Here is a 22,973-nt window from a genome sequence, read left to right on the forward strand (position 1 = left end):
GCTTTTGGAGGTCAGCTAACGGTCATCTTTTTAAAAAGGGATTAGTTTTACTGTACTGTACTTTGTGGACTGCTAGAAAATGTATTTGAATATTGACTTTAATGAATACGGTACTTCTTTAAAGTCGAATTGCAATCCATTTTACCTCCATAAAGTGACGCATTTCTGAGTGATATCTTTCTGAGATAGATTTATCTTTTAAGTAGCCTATATTTAACAAATATAAATTGTATGATTATGTGCTGTGGCCATATATTATATTATTTATTAAATAACAATAAATGTATTAAATATATAAATATTTTATATTAGTTTCAAGGCCAATTAAAATATTTTTATTTATACAGTGTATATATATATTATATATAGGCTATATTTAACATTCTCTTTAAAGTTCTTTGAACATACAACAAAGAATCTGAGCAGCACAACAACACAAACACTGTATGCTGTGTATGGTACATCTCCTGAGGGAGAATCATCCTGACATGAGAGGATTTCATCTTGATCCATCCTTTGAGAGCATTCATCATATTTTATCACCAAAAAAAGGCTTAGCAATGAATATGCACAACAAAGGCAAACCAACCAAAACACCCACACACCCACCAGCACATCCACCATCCCACATAAACCAATACAACTCTGCTCTGAATGGAAAACAGCAGTAATGATCTGACGCTCGCTCTCCTGTGCTGAACAGACAAGAGAGCAGTGCTGGTGATGCCAGGCTCTGTCACTATAGAGCTGGATGACAGAAGGCATGGAAGCCTGAACAGCCTGGTTGCCATGGAATTGAAATTCTCTTTCAGCTTGCTTTCCCTGCCTCCCTCACCCACTGTTCTTCAAAGAATGTATCTTCTCTCACACACATGCACACACAATAATGACAACCGTGCCCATGCAAGAACAAAATAAAGGTTTTAGGATGTGCATGCGAGCATGTAGGTTTGATCTCTTTTACTCAGCAGTGTCACTGCATTAATTGAACAATTAAATAAACAGTATTCAATCTGTATAGTTATTTCTATAGTATGGTATTTCAAAGAGCATCTCATCTGTATCATAGCCAAGTCAAGTTTATACATTTTTAAAAACATAAAAGGGAAATTAAAATAAAGTATAAATAAATGGACATAAAGTGAAATAAAATAACTGGTAGGCTACATAAGAGGGTACTCCGGGAAGGAGTCTGTTGCAGAAGTCAACCCTGCTGGTAATGAAAAATTACTTGCCTAAAGCTTTGTAATATTGACACAGCCGCTGCCCTTATCAACCAGATGTCAGCCCTGCTTTTATGAACTCTGTAAACTGATACAGATTTATTAGTGATAACAATTAACTGCAAAAAATGAAAAAAGTTTTTACATTTTTAAAATCGGCATGAAACAGAAGTTGTGATAGTCTTTTCTTTCCTATTGTGATGTATACCCGAGTTAAACGGCTTCTCGAACGAGAAAAAAATTTAGGACCAGACTTGATTTTATCCATCTGGAATTTGATTGGATAGTTGTGGTTTGTTGTTGCTGTGACTTCATGTGAGTGACTGGTTGTCCCGCCCTCGCGCCTGTAAACATCATCAGAGAACAGATTTCTTTGGAAGAGGGAGGGCAAGTTTTTAAAAAAAAAAAATTTTATACGAGGGCACATAAATTAAAAAATAAAATAATGATGTACATGGTAAATAGTTTATAACTAAAGCTGCAATATTTAATAAAAAACAAGAATGGTCTATATTGATATCATGGTGTCTTTAAGGCTGTTAAAGTTAACGTGTTAAACTAATGAATATGTTTTACACAGTGATTTTTGATATACTGGGTGCTGTAAAACTGTTTTGGGACAATTTTAATTATAAAAAAATGTTCTACAAAAATACGTTTACACTTTTTAATTATAATATACATATTTGGGAACCTCTGTGCTAGACCATACAGCCAAACTGATATATGGGCCAGCTCTTGCTTAAAAAAATAATAAGATTTTACCTTAATGACAGTCTATATTTATTATAAAATATATGCAAATAACGCTGCCAAATTCATTGGCTGTCTGACCTATTGCGTACACTTCCGGTGAAAGGTGCAACCCAATGGCTGTCCGTCTTTTTACCTCTCGACTCCTCTGATGTGCTCTCTGACCCCAGTGGCAGCGATCGTTCATTGCACTCGTCGTCTCTCTCGGGCTCCCCCTCTTCCCACGTCGAGGCTGTTCTCTCTCGTCTGTCTCCCTCCTTCCTCGTCTGTCGCATTTCAGTGAGAGTGCTAGTGGAGAGAGACCCCGGGGGTCGAAGGTTCTGCCCTGCACGCCGCGACCTCAACCCCTCACGGCTTCCGAAATACCAGATGACCGTCGTCTCTGACACATCAGCGGACAACCCCCGAGCGGTTCTGGGCCAAAAGAGAAGGTACACACAAGTCGCTTTTGAAGAAGAGCGCTAGGGGGGAAAATAGCGAGGCACAAAGCGGTAATGGGTTAGAGGTGGCTGGTTATCATGTTCGAGGGAAATCGTTTAGAATTACCTCAAAATACATAGGAACATTTTTAAACGAGCGCAGCGGACACATTGTAACATTTTCGCAGTGATACATTGTAACATTTTCGCGCCGTCAAGTTTCTTTCACGTTCATAGCTCTGCATCTGAATAGAGGAATTATGTGTAAAACGATTCTATTTATTGATTATTATGTGCTCAGGATTACTCGTGCCTTGCTTTGTGCACAAATTCTATGTCATTTACGGGTTATTTATGCTATCTGAATGAACGTTTTTGATTCAGTTGCCTCATAGTAAGAAGAACAGATTTTGCATTAACAGTAGCCTACAATGAAATATAGACTTTCCTCGTGCAGTCTGACGCCAGTTTAGAAGCCTGGCTTTTGTTGACAGATAATTACAGAGTCAGAGGCTTCCAGCTCACCGCGAGCTGTTGGTCATAAGTGTTAATAATGTGACCGGTCTCAAGTCTTCCAGGGAGGGTGAGCAAAGTTCAAGTTTATGGCAAAAGGTTAGCCCGTCTGAGACTGTGTGAGGCGGTGCAGCTGAACAAAATAAATGGATGCAGGTAACAATGAGGGAGGCCCCCCCCCTAAAACAATCTTGTATATGTCTTTTAATTACCTACGACACATATTGATATGACTTAAAAATAATAAATAGCCATTATTATTTTTTAAACAATGAATTTAGCTTTTGTCTTTGTTGTCATAGGGAGAAGGCAGTAAAGCATTGTGGGAAAGGTGCATTTGACAGTTTGAAATCCATGTTGCAAGAACAACAGCAAGCAGAGCTGAGGTTCTCAACCAAGAAAAAAAAATGAAGAATAAGTTATGTAATGGATAAAATACAGTTAGATGGGTATTATTACAAAATACACCATGACAGGATGTTTAGGACCCCAGCCCAAGTGCAACAGATTTTAAAATGTTTTTTTATTTAACTCTCACAGCAATCAATGTTGCTTCTTCTATTGATCATATTTAGCACATATTTAACATATTTTGCTATATTTTAAGTTGTTTGTTATTCAGCTCTTTATTTCTTACTGGTTCTTTATTATTCCAAGTAAATTTTGGGACTCCTGAACTTTTAGATTTTTACTTCACTATTATTTTTTTAGTGTGCATAAAACCTTTGATTTTATTTAGGTTTTATGCTCACCATAAAATGAATATTGAAGTAAACATTTTGCTTGCATTGATGTGAAAAGTTCTTAATTAATCTAACTTAATATATTTAAAAAAGAAAATAGTTTCTTTTGTTGAGATTTTTCATAAACTGATATAATACTTCTCTTGTGAAATTATACAATGCCCCTAAAGGGATATGGTGATGGAAAAAAATGTGTTTCGCTTGCAAAACTTTAGTCTTATCTCTTTTCCCACAAAAGTATTGTGTCTGTTCGTGAAACTTAGCTTTTTTTCTGCCAGCACATATTATTTCAATCATCAAAGTTTCTTGGTGCAACAAAATTTTTCATTCTTTCACAAATACAAATTTATTGTGGAATGGAGATTCATTAAACTAATTTTTTCCCCCCTTCACCATGTCCACTTGGGGCTCCGAAAAATTGATTGCTGAGCTCTTTTTTTTTTGAGTATAACATTTTTATTTTTCAATATAACAGAATATATCAGTAGCAGCAGATATAAGATAATTTCTACCAAAACGTCATATATTAAACTTGCATTAAGGACAGATTTAGAATATTTTGTTGATACTCAGTACCTTCTTGTTTAATTTGGATTTGCATCATTAACGTTTTGCATCTTGGTGTCCCTGTATGTGGTGACTCAGATCCAAGCCTTGGGGCTAAAGGATGCTTGCTCACCAGATCTGCACTCTACCACTGTGACCTGCTCATGCCCCAAACAGAGGTGCCATGGCTCGCAGAATATCCTCGCAGGGGAAGGTCACCATCTCTGTGGATGAGTACAGCTCCAACCCGACCCAGGCCTTCACCCACTACAACATCAACCAGAGCCGCTTCCAGCCCCCTCACGTCCACATGTGAGTGTCTGTGTACAGTGTCCCTGTAACTGAAACATTGATTTCATTGATTGATTGAAGACAGAATAGAATGCTGACAGAGGACATCTGGCCGCTTTTGTCTCATCTCACCCCGCCAGGTGATCAGAGGCTCCTGGGGCTTCACTTCTGTTGTAATGAATTAAATTGACCATCTTAACTTAATTTTGTTTCAGATTAGGCATTTTAATGCTATTTTTGAGGGGTCCATAACAAGATAATGGCACTGTATAAATCCAGTCCATTTTCAAATTCGCTATTTGTTAATTATTCGTTCTTTGTTTATAGCCATGAGCTGTCTTTCAGACTGAACGCAAGAATCAGAGACATGTAAACATTTTAGGTTGTGTATATATCAAACCAGTACATTTATTTATTTTTTTCAGCATTTGTGCCTAAATTTCTTGTAATCATAATAGAGATCTTAGGGCTAAAGCAGTGTAAGAGTGTTATTAACCGGGGGAAGGTCAAAGGTTAGTTGAGTTGATTAGCTCTTTAACAATAGCTCTTTGACCCCAGGGTCAGAGCTCACCTCTAAAGAAACCTGATTATTGACTGATGCTGATGATGGCATAATGAGGCTTGGAATGAATGGAAAGAATGGAACGGCCTGATTAGCCGAGCCTTTGCTGCTTTAATGGTACCATGCAATTAAGGCACATCAGCACAAGCAAAAGGGATCGACCAGGATGCATGTGCCATTGAATTGCTTTTAGCTTAAGTGTGGAAGAAACATCCATTTGTCGTTAAATTCTATTATGTAACCTGATGCAATGTACAGATGTGCAGGACAGAGCAATTTATCAGCTCAATATATGGCAATAATGCTGGGAAAACAAGTAGAATATTACATGATTCACAAATAAGAATCTCAAAAATGGGATGTTCCTCCTTACACTTTCAATTCACACTTGAATTTAATAGCAAGCCTTAATGACTTTTAAGTGTTTTTTTTTTCCACCTTTACAATGAAAGGCGATGGGGACCAAAGTTGTTTTGGACCCCATTGACTTCCATTGTATAGACATGTCTATAAAAATGTCTTTTTTTTTGTAAAGTATCTTTAACCGGTCCTTAATTCGCTAATAAGTCATCTGTACATATAACAAATTCTTTCATATAAAGACAAACATATAACAAACATTCTTTCAGAAACAAACACACTCTTAATTTTCACAGGGTAGAGCCACTTCCCTACGATGCGCCGAAGCCTGTGGGTCATACGCGTTTTGTCTGTGTCTCAGACACGCACTCGAGGACTGATGGAATCCAGATGCCCTTTGGTGACGTGTTGCTTCACACGGGCGACTTTACAGAGCTTGGCCTGCCGTCTGAAGTGAAGAAGTTTAATGACTGGTTAGGTAAGTGCGCAAAACCAGTCCTGTCACCTTTGCTGACAAGCACTTCCCCTGCTGTCACAACACAAACTCCCAAACAAAAGGTCAATATTAATGATACCGTTTAAGTTGCTTCTACCAGAAATGGCAGAATTTAAAACAAAAACGGTTCATTTATGAACTTAAAAGCTGTGCTGTTTTGAGGATTTGTTTTAACTGCAAAAAACTTCCTGCAAATTGCAAATCTGGCCAGTGCCCTATTTTAAGATTGATGCACATCAGTGTTGTATATTTTGTAATTTTGATGCAAAAACTGACGTTATTGTTCCATAATTTTGACTGAATTAAATAAGTAAGTTACAATGTGCACAGCATTTCTAACGAGTAGGAAGGCATTTGCTGATACTGGAGGTGAAGGAGGTCAAATTGGAAATTGAAAAATGCCCATCTGTTGGCTTTAATAGGTGCCCTTCGGCCGGGTCTCGTTGGCCTCGGCAGCAATTCACTTCGATGAAATCAAGGTTCTTTAGGGTTACAGAGGTCAGAACCATTGTTTATTTGTGGAAATCAAAGACATGCTTTCGCCTACGAATGGCAGCCACAGTGACCTGTAAATTCACTTTCGGTTGGTCAAAGCCTTTTGATAATCTTTTTTTCTTTTTTTAAGATTCTATGTCACTAAAGAATCTGGTCTAACATCTCATTTGAAGTCATATGGCCACAATATTGCAAAATTCCATTTTCTGCCAAAATCTGTTATTCTCATTATCTTTCTCCTCTTACAGGCAGTCTTCCATATGAATACAAAGTTGTCATCGCGGGAAATCACGAACTTACCTTCGATAAAGACTTTATGGCGGAACTCGTAAAGCAGGATTACTACCGTTTCCCCTCGGTGTCCAAGCTGAGGCCTGAGGATTTTGACGACGTTCAGTCCCTCCTTACAAACTGTGTGTACTTGCAGGACTCTGAGGTCACCATTAAAGGATTTAGGATATACGGGACTCCGTGGTAAGCATTTCTAAATCACTGTTATTAAATAGTTTGTTACTTTTTGTTTGCTACATCTGTAGAGCAGAATATTTAGTGAAGTATCAGACATTTGAATCAGATATCCTCAGCAAAAGCATAATCAGGCTTAGTTTATGTAAAGTGATGTCACACAATGTCACACAGTCCACTTAAGTTACTCCTACATATCTTGTTGAATATCCTGTTTCACTCATAAAAACATAATGTTATGGAAATAAAATGTTTCAAATGTTATTTCATGTCGACTGTAAATCTTGAACTGTTACTCCTAGATGGTACATCACAGGACTGGGATTTTTATATTTTTAGTAAACATGTTTTAAATAGTGTATATATTAAATAATAATGGTACTTGGATAATCTGATTTGATCAGATATGGTACTGTAAATATTAAGAACAACTTCTAAAACACTTAGAAAATATTTTTTGGTAAAACATATTTCCAAGATTTCTTTCTTTTTTTAAGGATAATGTAGAATGTAGCTGCTTTAAGTTTTAGATAAAGCGCCATAAATCAGAATCAGTGCTATGTACAAAACATATGCAACAAATGTAAAGTCCGTTAGTTAAGTAACAGATGACTGATTGACCCACATTAAGTTTGTGTTTGATTCAGTGGAATCAAATAATGTTTATGTCTCTTGTATGATTTCTCATGGCTGTCTTCTTCCTTAAGATCAACTGATAGTCTACAGAGAGATCTCTGTAGACCTGGGTCATGCTAGACACTGTTGTACTCTCTGCTCCGCTGGACACGAGACATGTTCTCACTCGCTACAGATAGTGTTACACACATACGCACATTCACTCTCTCTCTCTCTCTCTCTCTCTCTCTCTCTCTCTCTCTCTCTCTCTCTCTCTCTCTCTCTCTCTCTCTCTCTCTCTCTTTCATTCCATCTACTGTATCTTTCTTCCTCTGTTACTCTTAACCCACACACAGTCAGCCGCCATCACACATTGGCATCTTTAATGCAAAGACCTCAGCTTCTGATAAGCAGATCATTATCCCAGTTAACCCCTCACCCACTGGGCTGGCCCCCTCTCCGATGGGAGACCAACAAAGCTCTGTTAGATTTCAGGTGTGAATAGATGCCTAGCAGTGTTTGGCACGGAGAGCTTCTTTGTGGCAGTGTGACACAATAGTCGACAGCTACTAGAAAGCAGTTTATCACCTGCCCCTGGAAACGATGCTGGAGCGTCAGTTGAAAATGAATGACAGTTGACAGTTGAAGTTTTTTTTTGTTTTTTTTGTTAAAAATATGTGTACAAATTTAATAAGGTTTGTATTATCATCCATTTTCTGGTCGCTATGTCCTTCCTTGGTATCTGGTTCTGCAGATCTGTTTGTGGAAGACGCATTGGGCTTCATTCACTAACAATGTCATACAAAATGTGTTTGTGCAGAGAAAAAGTTCACATGCAAAATTTTTTAAAAATGTTTTGCTCATTTGCTTTAATCATTGCAGGCTGCATTGTTATATATATTATATTTACATTTTATTATATGAATATATTATATAATACTGTATATATTATTTATGTTTTAACATTAAAACTTAAGTTAGTGTTATTGTAACTCATTTAGTTATAATAATAAATAATACAATTTTATTTTAATGAATGAATCCAGATTATTCTGAATCAATATTATAAATATTCGAAACCTCATTAGCCTAATATGTTATTGTCATGTTATTTATATCTTATTTTTTATCGTAAGTATGTGTGTATGTGTGTGTATATATATATATATATATATATATATGTGTGTCTGTGTGAGTGTGCGTCGCATATATTCCAGTTAATATAGGCTATATATTGTTTTTTTTGTTTCTTAAGCCACCTTTTGTGTGTGTGGTTTAACAAACATTACACAAAAATACATAGACGGTTAGTGAATCAAACCCACTATTTAAACCACCACGTTGTGATTTATATCTCTCGTAGAGCATACACCAAACATAAAACTATATTTAGTATGTTTATCTAAAATATCTTGCCGTCTTCAGCCAGGCAGAATTAGAATGCTAATTTTGTGAAGAAGTGGGGAAACCAGACATCTGTGATGGGTGGTCTTGGTGGGGGTGCACTTTGGTCATACTTTTCCCAGCCTCTCCTGCAGGAAGTGCTTTTTGTTCCAACACATCCTGGTGCTTTGTTGGGAGCCAGGATCAAAACGTGAGGCCGACCCCGTTGTGCCCCTCCAAGTGCATGCTCACAGTGAGCCGCTCTGACCTGCCTGACCCCGGGCCTCAGCTATCAAGGAGGTCATTTACACGGCTTCATTCTTCTGGCCTACAAAGTGCTCAGTCAGGCTTGACTCCCGTCTGGCCCAAGGTAGAAGACGAGCCTGTTTTATGTCAGTTTATTTCTCAGTATTCCCTTTCATGGCAGGGCTCCCGTCGCTACATTGACCTTGGCTTGATTACCCTCTCTGTCGTACCAGACAAATATCTGATATACCTTCGTATGCCTAACCAGATCATCCAATAGAAGCAGGGCTATCTTGCATAGCTTGGCAACCGCTATCCTGATAACGGCGCGTTTGGTAATCCTACTTACATTACGCCTGATATCCACACCGATACGTGTCGCATATATTCCAGCTTGCAGCTGTGATTGGTTTGATTAACGTGTAAGCTTGTTGTGCTAGACGGTGGTTTGGCTTTTGAAAATCAAAGACTCTCTAATCCTCTTAGGAAAGGCAGACGTAAGTCATGTGACCTGAGTTCATCTTGGGTGAGTGTTTGCGAGGCTAGGCTACGATAGATTGTGGGGGTGTGTCTCTCTTGCTGCCATATAAAACCGTTTCACGGCTTCATCCTCGGTGCTAATGTGTTTTGATTATGGTGTGCTTGCGAATGAATGATCAGGGATGATATAATAATAATTTGTGGGTTTTTTAGGGTAAACACCGCAAAGCCGTTTATATGCATTTGTGCGGACACTAGATATGAAGTGTGAGGTTTTCTCTCCATGTGTGTGGTCAGATCAGTGCGAAACTTATAGCGCTTATTACTTGATGGTAGTAAGTATTAGTAGCATAGGTGTCATTTAAGTTGGGGACGGTTGGGAAGAGTCCCCACAAATTTTAGCTTAGGATGATTATGTCCCCACCATTTTATGAATTGGCTTGTGATGCGTGTAATGCAGATGAAGCATTGGTATAGAGTTTTCATCCTGTTACAATGAGTGCTGGAATTTATTTTTAATGTTTTGACATTTTAATGTCAACCCCAAACCTTTGTATTCAATTATTTAATATAAAGACCCGAAGTATGCATTTAACTACGTTTTTCAGGTACAATAGATTTATTTACCATGTATGTTATTTACCATGAATTGAATAATCATATGTAAAAATAAAATACTGCATAGCATTCATTATATGAATTAATATAAATGTATTGTTATTAAAGCTACAAAAGTTATTCAGTCAAGAGCAGTAAGTACTCCACACGATGGGCATTTTAACATAAATGTGTGTGTATTCCACCATTCAAGCACAATAAGACATGAAAGAGAACTGAATTTGGGATAAAGCAGGTTTTACAAATGGCTGTGTTGGTTGCTTTGCTCTAAACTGTCAAGGCACCGTATTGAGTTTCTCATGTAAATTTGCCTCCTTTCTAAAAGATTCCATTTCCACCAGCAAGGATGAGAATTAAAAGCATTTTATGAAGCGTTAAATCATGTAATGCACTGACTTTAGTAAAGATGTAAGATTTGACAGGCTTGTTAATAACATTTTGAGAGCTAAATGTGTATTAATATGTGCTGCACCTAGGTAGTGTTAGACTCTTGAAGGCCTGCTAATGAATAATAATTGACTCCTCTGAATTGAATTGACTGAATTAAGATGTTGAAAAGAATCTATAACAGTCTGATCATGAATCTTCTCATCTCTCTTCTGATTTTCACATTCATCTATCCACAATATGATGGCTTGCATGTTACCTGTGAATCAATCCCATGGGCCTAGTGTTGCTTGTGCCACGTTCTTACCGTTGAGTTACAGAAGCATTTTCTTGTTATACTTAAGCTTGCTCATGGTTTAAATTTTTTCCATGCGTTACTGACCTTGATGGAGGAAACACAGAACTTGCATGCTGTTCGTAATTACCTCTGTCCATCCGGTCCTCTCAGCTATGAACAGAAGCCTCTATAAAAGTAAGCTGAGAGAGAGAGAGAGAGAGAGAGAGAGAGAGAGAGAGAGAGAGAGAGAGAGAGAGAGAGAGAGAGAGAGAGAGAGAGAGAGAGAGAGAGAGAGAGAGAGAGAGAGAGAGAGAGAGAGAGAGAGAGAGAGAGAGAGAGAGAGAGAGAGAGAGAGAGAGAGAGAGAGAGAGAGAGAGAGAGAGAGAGAGAGAGAGAGAGAGAGAGAGAGAGAGAGAGAGAGAGAGAGAGAGAGAGAGAGAGAGAGAGAGAGAGAGAGAGAGAGAGAGAGAGAGAGAGAGAGAGAGAGAGAGAGAGAGAGAGAGAGAGAGAGAGAGACTAGAAAAGGAGTCTGATGCTGTTAGTAAGCAGGCTGTATGGAAATATGTTGACCTCATGTAAGTTTCTCTCAAAACAAATTTCTTCACACAACATATTTTGTTACCTTAGTCTATCTTTGAGGTCTGAGGTTATTTTTAAATTTTGTTGGCAAGTCGTTACCTAACCTTTCTGGTTTTTTTTTTAATGTTCTAATATATTTGCTGCCAATCTTGCTTTGGGATGTGTGCTGTATGTATCCCGTCTCAGTTCCTCTCTACTCTCTAGTTTCTCTTTTGTCCCGTGTTCATCTCTGCTTTTTCTCTTCTGACCATTGATAACCGTCTCCAACATTACTTTCCCAATCACAAATCTTTCTCTGATCTTCTTATTTCGCTGCATTTCTGTCAGAGGCTGTTAAATATTTCAGTTATTCTGTCTGCATGTGAGGTGTTTGAAGGAATAGCAGGCCTGTGCATTAGAGTGGCACACTGATTCCAAAGCAAGCAGTGTGTGTGTGTGTGTGTGTGTGTGTGTGTGTGTGTGTGTGTGTGTGTGTTTGTGTGTGTTAGTTAGTTACTGAGGCTCAGCCGGCTGCTCCTGTGTGCCACTGTGAGTGTGTCCAGGTCAATTTGAGTTCATCAAAACAAAGTGCTGACACAGCCAAAACAAACACACACACGCACGCAGACACAAATATGGGCCATTCTACAGAATTGGTTCAAAGTCAGTGTTGGAAACGACTTGAAAAAAAACGACTTGTCTTTTTACACAAATTTTGTATGTATGCAAATTGTATAATATCCAAGGTACACATTTTTAGTAATTGTGCAGCTTATTATTATATTGTATTTTCATAAAGTTTTGGATTATTTTCCTCTCCCCAAATTTGTCACTACCGAAACACAATAATAAATAATTTAAAGGAGTAGTTCACTTTTTAAAAAACTTTTGCTGATAATTTAGTCACCCCCATGTCATCCAAGATGTCCATGTCTTTCTTTCTTCAGTCGAAAATAAATGAAGGTTTTTGATGAAAACATTCTAGGATTTTTATTCAAATAATGGACTTCATTGGGTACCAAACGGTCCAAGGTCCAAATGACAGTTTCAGTGCAGCTTCAAATGGCTTTAAACGACACCAGACGATGCATATGGGTCTTATCTTGCGAAACGATCGGTCATTTCAAAAATAAATAAAAAAGTTTAAGTTTTATAGGCACAAATGCTCGCCTTGCTCTGTTCTGTGATGCACGTTCGTGACTCTCCTGTTCGAACTCGTTTATCAAAATGAACAAATCTTTTTTCGAGTCATTTCGTTCATTCAACGAAGGTGCATCACAGAACAGAGCAAGGCGAGCACAGGTAAATCAATAACTATTAGAATTTTAACAATATTTCAAGTATAATTTATAAGATCTGTTGTATTTTGAATCCAATCTTTCTTTGTAAAAGATATTAATTTAATCATACTGATTTCAAAGTTAATGATTCATTAGTTTGAATATACATTGAACCAAACACTATAAAAACATCTTAGTTGATAATTCAATATACTTTATTTTAGACAAAACATCAATGTTTGGGTCGTGACGGCACATTTTCGGTAGTGACAGTAATGATTTGGTAGCGATCACATCACAGAATTTTAACTCTCATACTAAAACAGTATACTTAGATACACTAATGATTTCCATAAATGTACTAACAATTTTATTTCCTCCAAATAAATAATTTTGTGTTCCCTTTTGTCACTACCAAAATAATGATGACATATTTCGGTAGTGACAATTTTAGATACTTTTGAGCCTAACTCAAAGATGCTGATCAGAACATGGTTAACTAGCACAGTTCTGAACAGTTATACACACACAAAAACTAAATTTTATCGAATAACACTCAAAAAAACAATGTCACAACCGAATCTTCACATGTTTCGGTAGTGACCATTTAAGATACTTTTGAGCCTAGCTCAAAGATGATAACCAGCACAAGGTTACATAGCACCGTTCTGAACAGTTGTACAGACATAAAAACTAAATTTTATGGAATAACACCCAAAAAAGTTTGCTTAATTGTTGAAAAAAGGTGTTTGGTAGTGACGTTCCTTAAAGTTACACACACATTTTAATACTTTTGAAGTCATTTCCCTCAACATGATGGTAACTATCTACAATGAAAGAGAGGCTATGCGAGAGAGGCACACAGGAATATTTCCTGATCAAAAATGTAGGGGTGTGGTTAAAATCAGTCTCAGCCAATGGACTAAAACACACACCGTTTCGTTAGTGGCATGAAAATGCGAGACACATTTTTTTACATAAAGTTTCATGATTTAAAAATAAAATATAAAATAAATGTTTTTTTTTTTAACTTCACTTTTTAAAAAGAAATCAAAAAGATATTTAAAAAAAAACATTTTAAAAAAAAACATTTCAATATCATTTTCACAAGTTGAAATTTAGGGGTTAGGGTTCGGGACAGCCACCTCCCAATTGAAAGTACCCAATAAATTATGATTTTATATTATATTAAGCTTACTGATATTTTAAATATTATTGTGGGATTGAATGGATAATAGAAGGATCTTTGTAACCATCTCAAATTTGAATACTTAAATGCTTTTTAAGTGTGTTTTTTGGTTGTGGGACAGCAGTTTGCACCAATTCTGTAGAAGGGCCCATATACATTTGTGTCCCAGTAATGAACAGTTTCTGACAGTGCAAGCTTTGTTTCTCTCTCTGTTAAAAAAAATACAACTTTTTTGTTCCTTTTCTTAGTATTTTTTATTTTTTTATTTTTAGTTAAAAAAAGATAATTATATTTAATTTAAAACATTTTGGGGGTTAATTATACCAAATTTTATATCAAATTTTGTAAAAAACTTAAACATTTATTTTATGATCTTTAAATGTATTATATTAATGTTCAGCACAGGTGATTTATTTTGTGATAATTACCAACAGACTGTACGTTTGCTCACTTATTACACAGCTACTTAAATAATGAATGGACATGAAATATTGATTGAGATTTAGACTAAGAAAAAAAGAGACCGCAAAATTTAGGAGATCCAGAGAGCCCTGTAATAATACATTTATTTTATCCTGCCTTCCTTTATTTGTTTGATTTATGTGGGGATATGTAATGACATCACATTTATGACTATCTTGATGTGCGGATGAAAGCCCGACTCGGAGTCTGACGTTGATGTGTGAGTTAAAGCAGACGAGCCTGAGTATTTTTGCAGGAAAACTTACAGGGTTTGAGAGATTGTACCCAAGGGTACAGGCCTGGTTCGAAAGCAACCATTCGCCTTTATTTGCCTTGCCATCAATCATCCATGGACAAGTCTACATACACACACTTACACTGAGACCTCAGCAGCCATTTCCTGTGTTCAGCCTCTATTTCATCCACTATCAACTCCATTCTCTCCAATCTATGAAGAAGCGTTAATGGATAGACAAACAGTGGATACTGCCGAGTCTATGAGTCCAGCCTGTGATGATGGACGTGTAGTGTCGTATCCACATATGGCTCCGCTCTTAAGTTTGGTTTAGGAGAATAGTAGTAAAGTGACAGCTTATATTTGAAAATTTGATTACATCTTTGTCTCAAACACAAAAGAATGGTGGTAATCACTGTTAAATGTGCAAATCAAAGATTAGGCCTATGGCAAAAGCACATAAGTTAATAAAAAATAAAAGCTAATAAATAATATCAAAATAAGCAATAAAAGCTATATTTGTTCATGTACATTTTTTGTCCTGACCAACAGCAATGATTGACATTTTGTTGATTGCTTACTTATATTCTATTTCTATAGCATTGCTTTTGGTAAAGCAATTTTAAAAGCAATTTTTGTGTAAAGCTGTTTTATGCGGATGGGTGGCCGGAGCGCGTTAAGGGTTTTTCCTGTTAGAACGGTGTCGTGTTAGCGACCCCTAAGTTAATAACTAATGATCTTTGCAACGGAAGTGAATCAATCAAAACTAACTTTAGCTGGTCAATAACTTTATCCTAGAGCTGCGGTAAAGTCTAAACAATCTGTTACGGTAATTTCTATTATTACTGTAACGCTGCTTTGCAACAATCCATACTGTTAACAGCGCTTTCTAAATGAAGGTGACTTGTAATAAAAACTTTAATAAAAAACCCATTAAAGGTATAGTGGAAAAAATGTTTATTAATATAATGTATATGTTGTAGCCTAAAAGTTTGTGTAATAAATTATATGCTGGATTAAATATCTATATAATTCTTCAATCCAATATAATTATTTCTAAAGTTACTTTTTGTAATGTCTATTTGATGCTTTTCTCATTTAACACAATAATGACTTTAAATTATCTTTTGGGGGTAATTTCTCAGCAATTGTCTTAGATTAGTTAATCGCCACATTGTGTAATTATATATATATATATATATATATATATATATATATATAGCGTTTTTTTGTTTGTTTTTTTGCAGAGTAGATGCTGGAACATGCATCTGGTGAGGAAAACTTTGTTATTTGACTGACCCTGTTTAACTGGGTCTCTAAGTTTAATTGGCAGTTATTTTAAAGCGACAGAGTCCATGTGTTTCTATTTTTTGCCTCTAAAACCTTTTTCGTTCTCTCTGTAATTGGTTTTCAATACACTGCTCCAGGGCTTCCTCTCTCTCTATTGTTATTTTGAGGTGGTACAAAGGACTGGGCCCTAGTTCCTCGTCTATTTCAACATTATTCAGTGAATGAAAAAAGATCCAGGTCTCAGGGAACATGCTTTGAAAACCTTTTCCCCCTCTAGTCTTAACCTCCTGCCTCTCAGAGGCTCCGACTTTGTCAAGTGCTCGTTGTAAAATGACCTCTGGACAACTGGGCATGTGTGCTCATACATAAATGCATGCCGGTGAGTACGGCAGTATCAAGCTCTTTGAGACTCATTAATGCTATTAGCTGCTACAACTTAGCTACTTAATATTTGTTATCTCATCCTTCCCAATGTTTTTATAATCATCAGATTTATCTATCAGGTCATATCATAGTCGGATTTACTAAACTTATGAAAGGAGTTAGGAACTTTATCTTAAGAAATTTCTTAAGTCATGCTCTTGCCAAAGACTTCTTTGCACTTCTTGGAGATTATCGTAATGATCATAATAAATACGCACACATATTTTGTGTTAAGCACATTTTTAAATGACATTTTTAAATGCGTAGTGTTTTAAAAAGAGCCTTGTATAATTATATAATTAGAAATTTAGTAATCAGTCCTGATCTGACTTGGTGTCACTTCAGAGTACTAGTGCACATCCTTAGTAAGAAATTTCATGGGGGAAATTCAGTCATTCCGATAGGAATCCACACGATCGGAATTTTCGCGTGAGGGCGAAAAAGTTCCCAACACATATTTTGTTCATATTCAAGTTGGTCATGCAAATTCCCCACACTGAACAAAAGAAATTTAATTCTACGTGAGCAGTGATTCATATATCTTGTAAATCTTAATATTTAAAGCAACCCAATAAATTCATTAAACATCTTCTTCTTGAGGACTCAAGAAAAGTCCTAACTTTAAGAGGTTATTTATGTAAGGGATAATCCTACTTGTACTACAGGGCTGTTGAATGCTTGATTCTGATTGGTTGAGAACGTTCTAAGGTGTGCAATTATTTTCAGGGAAACGCACGGCTAAAGTAGTTTCAGGCAGGTTTGACCGAATTACAGTTCCATATCACTGCGCGAAGTTAACAGTAATAACGATAATAGGATCCAATTCATAACAAGAAAAAACATGCAGCCCCATGCACTTGATCTGCAATTTTCGATGTCTAACTTCACAATCAAAGGACACATGCAGTTTAATTTTAATAAATAAAGTATATAGAAAATTAAACTGAATAAACTGAAATAAATTGATAGTCCTGCTGCATGGGTTTTCGTAATTATTCCATATTATATACAAACAAATATTTAATGATAGGCCTACTTATTAAAGGGCTTTGAGTGTTTAATTTATTAGTTTTTCTACTGTCAATTATAGAAAACAAGAACAAATTAATTAAAACAGAAGCATGTTTGTACACTGTTGGATTTTACATCTCTTGAACATCTCTTGAATGTCCGTCTAGTTTGAACTTGCCGCCTCGCAACGGCTATCTCCGCGGAAGCTTTGCGTTTTAAGAGCTAATAAAATATTTAAACTCAGATCAATATTTTGTGTCTAATAATTTACTTATGTGGCAAGAAGCCATGTAATAAGTAAGGAATAATTGACGACAGGCCGTTGAATTACTCCGCTTCGCGTCGTGACCGCATTACCACCTCGGGTGTGCATTATTTTTCTAATAATTCAATGGCCTGTCGTCAATTATTCCTTACTTATTACATGGCTTCTTGCCACATAAGTAAATAATTAGACACAAAATATTGATCTGAGTTTAAATATTTTATTAGCTCTTAAAACGCAAAGTTTCCGCGGAGATAGCGGTTGCAGCGCGGCAAGTTCAAACTAGACGGACATTCAAGAGATACGGACGGTATAAAGTCATACCACTTAATACACAGCATTTCGCCACATAAATAATTATGGAGATAACACATTGATTTCAGATTGAACTCTTTTAAAATCATACGTGTTTGTATCTTATAATCCAACAGTGTACAAAACAATAGTCACAAAATGGCAGCAGCTGCGTTTGTATGAAACGAGAGAGCGCGAGTCCACGACTGCATGGCATAATTAATAACTGTATACAAAATATTGATTTGACTGAGTTTTAATATTCTATTAGCTCACCAAATGCAAAACTTCCACGAAGAAAAAGCGTTCTGTTTTGAGCGGTTGTTATCTGGGAATAACTTACCGCTGGGTGGCGCTATTGACCAATCAGAAACGAGTATTCCACAGAGTCATGTAATAAGATGATTAAAAAAGTACATTATTTTAGGATTTCAAATTCTTAATTTTTTCTTTTTAAAGGACAGTCTTAAGAAAATATAAAATCTAAGAACATTCTCAAGAAATGTTGAAACCCTGCACTGTAGTGCAGCTTCTGAAGTGGCGTTGAGCAGTTGCAGACGTTGCTCTACGCAGTGCTTCCTACTCTCATTTGTCTGCTCAGTCTCCATCCATCACCCAGCTCTGCTTATCAGCACGGGGTCAGTTCCTGCCCTCTCTACCAAGGCCTACATTTAGCCCTGGCCTTGCACAGCCTTGTCTAGCTGGGCCCAGACACTTGGCCCTTATCAGACTGGGTCTGAGAGTGGTAAATAAAGGTCTGGCCCGGGTTACCGCAGGCTGTCAGCAGGCCCATCCCAGAGGGGAAATAAAACTCTTATTAACATGCTTCTGCTCATTGGTGCTGACAGCTTGATCAATCTGCCTCCTCTGCAGATGACCTCTGCTCCGCTCCGAACCGCTGGACGTCCTGATGGAGGCTCAAATGAATAGCTTGAGTTGTGCCGTGGCCTCATATCTAATGCGGCAATACTCTTGAGGCATTTTTCATGTTTGTTTTTTCTTTAAAAGAAAAAGTAATCTGGATACTGTTTGGGTTAGATCATGATGGTCAAAAATGTGTCATCTAGTTGCCCATCAGCTATCTGTCAATGAGTGGTCATTTAGTCTAAATTTAAATGTCAACTTTTCTCACACACACACACACACACACTATATATATATATTAGTTGTTATTAAAATTATATATATTTTAAAAAAAATTGCTGCAGATTCATGCAACGTAACAACTAACATATTTTGAGATCAGTTTTGCAAATACTGTCGACTTTTGCCGTACGTGTGTGAGAACAGCATGCAGGCATATGCATTATGATTTTGACATTTATGAAGTGTGTAAAATGCGTTTGTCTGCTCCCACAGGACCCCATGGTTTAATGGATGGGGTTTTAACTTACCTCGTGGCCAGTCTCTCCTCGATAAGTGGAACCAGATCCCTGAAGACGTAGATATTCTTATGACACATGGGCCTCCTTTAGGTAAGCATTGAGGAAATGTGAATGTTACCTTAGATGTAGAGTATACATTAGTTTGTGTCTGCAGATTGATGGTTGCATTTTAAAGTCATCATAAATGTGATGATACGCCACTAAGGATGTGATGTTGGACTTTGTCCAGGGTTCAGAGACTGGGTCCCCAAAGAACTTCAGAGAGTCGGCTGTGTGGAACTACTCAACACTGTTCAAAAGAGGGTCCGACCCAAACTTCACGCATATGGAGGAATCCATGAAGGTGAGGGCTTAACTCTCTTTAATAATATATATATATTATTTTTAGTGGTGGGCCGTTATCGGCGTTAACGTGCTGCGTTAACGTGAGACTCTTATCGGGCGATAAAAAAAATATCGCCGTTAATCTATTCACAAAGTTGGGTTGGGATCATAAAATAGCTTTTTCGAATATCGTTATATTTTCAGGGACACAAGGTGTATACTTTTACATGTTACGTTGATCGTTCCTCTCATTACTTTACATGTTGTTAAATGAGTTTATTCCAAGCGCTGTAGCCTATCTTTTTTATGGGCATGAGAGATGCTCAATTTACAAATGAATCAGAGATGGGTTGATTCTGTTCAAAGACTTCATCAAACAAGTTGGCAGATCTGTCTAAATCGGTTCGCGAATCAGTTCTGTTCAGTTCCTCACGCACTGAATCGTCTGAACTCTGAAGCGCGTTCAATCACACTCGACACGGAGTCGTAACAGGAAGATTTAAGAACATCAAGAGCTACAGTTTAGTCTAGTGAACGCAAATCTGCAAATGCATCATATTTTTGCCAGCGATGAAGATCTTTATTAGTTGAACATCTTCGTAAGCTGTCTGTGAATGAATGATTCCACAGGACGATACATTCGATTCCATTTCATTCAGGTAATACATTTTACAACCAAACAGATTATTACGTCGCGATAGCACTACTAAAAAGTATGACATTATCCGTTGGACATATACATTAATTTATAGGCTACAAAATAAATAAGCTACCATTGTGTACAGTTTATGAAATGAACACCCGCCATCCTGCGTTAATGTGTGTGTATTGCGCAGGGGCATAGTCACACGAATAGTTTACGTTGATTGAAACTAATTTGTTTAAAAAGGAGGAAGCTATTGCCGGTAAAGGCAGGTTCACATAAAATCATTATGACATATGACATTATTTTTTGATCTAACGAGCATCTGGTTTGGCGATGCAAAAACGGACTGTAGCTACGTCGTGCTTATTGTTTTTTTCTTCTTTCAATTAGCCTAGGCTACTATGTTAAAAAAAAAACGACGAAAACATGTTACTTGTTCAATTAATAAACAGTTTGTTTGGTGACAAATCGCTAAAGATGAAATTGGCCTCCCTTTCTGTCATTGTAATTGTGCGTTTTATTTATTTATTTTGTTTTATAATTTTTTTTGACCGATATTCGACTTCTGCTCCTCTAATGTCGAATGACATTTTCGGCACAAATTCACATCCCTACGCGAGGCGAACTATTCTCAAAGACTTACTTTTAGTCATTATTTGGGTAGCACACATATTCTGAATTCCTTCGGCAGAATTCAAATGAGCCATTTTAATCTAGATTAATCTAGATTAATTCCAAGATTCCAGTGAGATTAATCTAGATTTAAAAAATGAATCTATGCCCACCTCTAATTATTTTATATATGTGTGTGCGTGTATGTTTATTTTTTATTATTAATTTACTATTTAAATGCAAGTAAATTTTTTTTAATTAATTGAAAATATTTTGAATTTAAATATATTAAACTAATATTTAAATGCATAAACAAGTATTTAAATATTTTAAATAAAATGTACATAAAACATATTCATAAAAATATTTTCTTGTTCTCAGGGTATGGAACAATGACAGATGGCTACACAACATTTATCAACTCCTCCACATGTACAGTCAGCTTCCAGCCCACCAATCCACCAATCATTTTTGATCTCCCCAACCCAGCAAATTCCTGAGACTCATTAAAGCCCTTTTTTCTACATAACTCTTCCTTAATTAATGGTCTATTTGTACTGCTTGTATTTAAAAATGCATGGAAATGAAATATTTTTTAAAGTCGGATTGAATCCGACACCATTTAAATGACTATTGTCGGCGAAGAAGAACTTGTGAATTCATATTTGTAATTTGGTTGTATCAGTTGCCTTCACTTCCTTTTTTTATTGGTCAGGATCTTAAAAAGTGCATTATAAAGGTACTCCTAAAAGCGTCAGCAATACTTGACCATGTCTGATTTAATTGTGCTTTGTAAAATTATTATAAAGTTATTTAAAGTCATGAACTCATTGTGTGGTGTATTCAATTTTGGATTAAATGGTAAGTTCATACTTAGACTCATGTCAAAGGGTCCATTGGGTCTGAATTTTATTGCTGCAATCAGACTTTGCTCTTTTCTAATCATGAAGACATCTTTATCTACCAGGTCATTAAACACCATCAGGCGAGCATTTTGTACTCTCTACATAAAGAGTGGCACAGTTTGTGTCAAAAGATGAAAGCGTTCTTTAATGGGGTGTTGTGAATTTAATTTCGCATTATTGCTGTGGTGCTTTGTCCTACAATTACAGTTTAGGCTAGACTGACTGTACAAATTTTCGAGATCATAAAGATACCATGTTTTAAAAGTGGATGAGAATTTACAATGTGACTGCCTCAGGAGATAAACAAAGATATATTCGGTAAATGTCTGTAAAGTTTCAAACAATTGTTTATCGTATAGATTTGCAACACCATCGCATTTTTCAAAACTGTATACGACAACATTAAGCCATTTCAGTTCTCCTCATCTCCATTTTTAGTTGTAATATGTGCGTTGTATATTTCACTGTGGATCTGGAATCTTGTGAACACACAAAAAAAAAACGTTTTTGTCATTTCTGATATTGTAAATGCTTTTTTTATGTTTTGTGGCTTTTTTTTTATCCATTGTGACTTTTAGCCAAGTTTATATGCAAATAAAACAAGGTTTTTATCTGATGTCTGTCTTTTTTCTTTTTAAACTCTATCAAAAGAAATGTTATTATTTATGCACCTATTGACCCATATTTCATTCCAAGCCTAACTTGACTGAATTTTTCTGTGGCGCACAAAATACGTTTAGAAGAATGTCTGAGCTGCTTTTTCCCCCCCAGAGAGAGAAAGTTGATTGTGACCAGGTGCTGTCAAATGCCAAAAAAAGAGCAATAAATTAAATAATAGCAAAGACATGTAGGCTATATGGGTCACATGAAGCCAAATGTAAGCTTTGTGTTTACCAAACTGAAATAATATCCACTGAAAACATTGCTTAATGTGGTAACCACTCACTATGTGGAAAAGTGCAGCTTGTTCGACCTGTACAAACATCTCCTTTTTATATCACGGAAGAAATAAAGTCACAGGTGAAAGTGGATACAACTAAAGAGGACGACGTTTTCACTTTTGGGTGAACTACTATCCCTTTAAGAGCTTTATTTCTTTCCCACAGAGTAAATAACGATGTGTTCGCACATTCAATTCGGAGTTTAGCAACGGCTTTGATTGATTGATGAAGTCCGTTAATTACCCCACATCTGTCAGACTTGAAAGAGAATAGATAGCGTC

The 22,973-nt window shown here is 36.5% G+C and overlaps 1 protein-coding gene across 1 annotated transcript; it reads left to right on the top strand.

Moving 5' to 3' along the window:
• Window positions 1-2,120: 2,120 nt before the first annotated feature.
• On the top strand, window positions 2,121-22,367 carry mpped2 (metallophosphoesterase domain containing 2b). Its single transcript, XM_077210568.1, has 7 exons — window positions 2,121-2,407; window positions 4,297-4,509; window positions 5,707-5,888; window positions 6,650-6,875; window positions 19,239-19,354; window positions 19,494-19,607; window positions 21,228-22,367. Exons 2-7 carry the CDS (start codon window positions 4,382-4,384, stop codon window positions 21,344-21,346), a joined length of 885 nt encoding a protein of 294 aa, XP_077066683.1. The 5' UTR covers window positions 2,121-2,407; window positions 4,297-4,381; the 3' UTR covers window positions 21,347-22,367.
• Window positions 22,368-22,973: the final 606 nt, after the last annotated feature.

This window comes from Siphateles boraxobius, unplaced genomic scaffold, assembly GCF_051911475.1.
Source record: "Siphateles boraxobius isolate OS27281-9 unplaced genomic scaffold, OSU_SipBor_1 65, whole genome shotgun sequence".
Lineage (NCBI taxonomy): Eukaryota > Metazoa > Chordata > Actinopteri > Cypriniformes > Leuciscidae > Siphateles > Siphateles boraxobius.

Bases quoted from the DNA above. Each gene is read 5' to 3' on its own strand.
- mpped2 (XM_077210568.1), top strand. From the start codon at position 4,382: ATGGCTCGCAGAATATCCTCGCAGGGGAAGGTCACCATCTCTGTGGAT. The intron at 6,876-19,238 runs GTAAGCATTTCT...CTGCTCCCACAG, and splicing joins AGGATATACGGGACTCCGTG to GACCCCATGGTTTAATGGAT. The intron at 19,608-21,227 runs GTGAGGGCTTAA...TCTTGTTCTCAG, and splicing joins ATATGGAGGAATCCATGAAG to GGTATGGAACAATGACAGAT.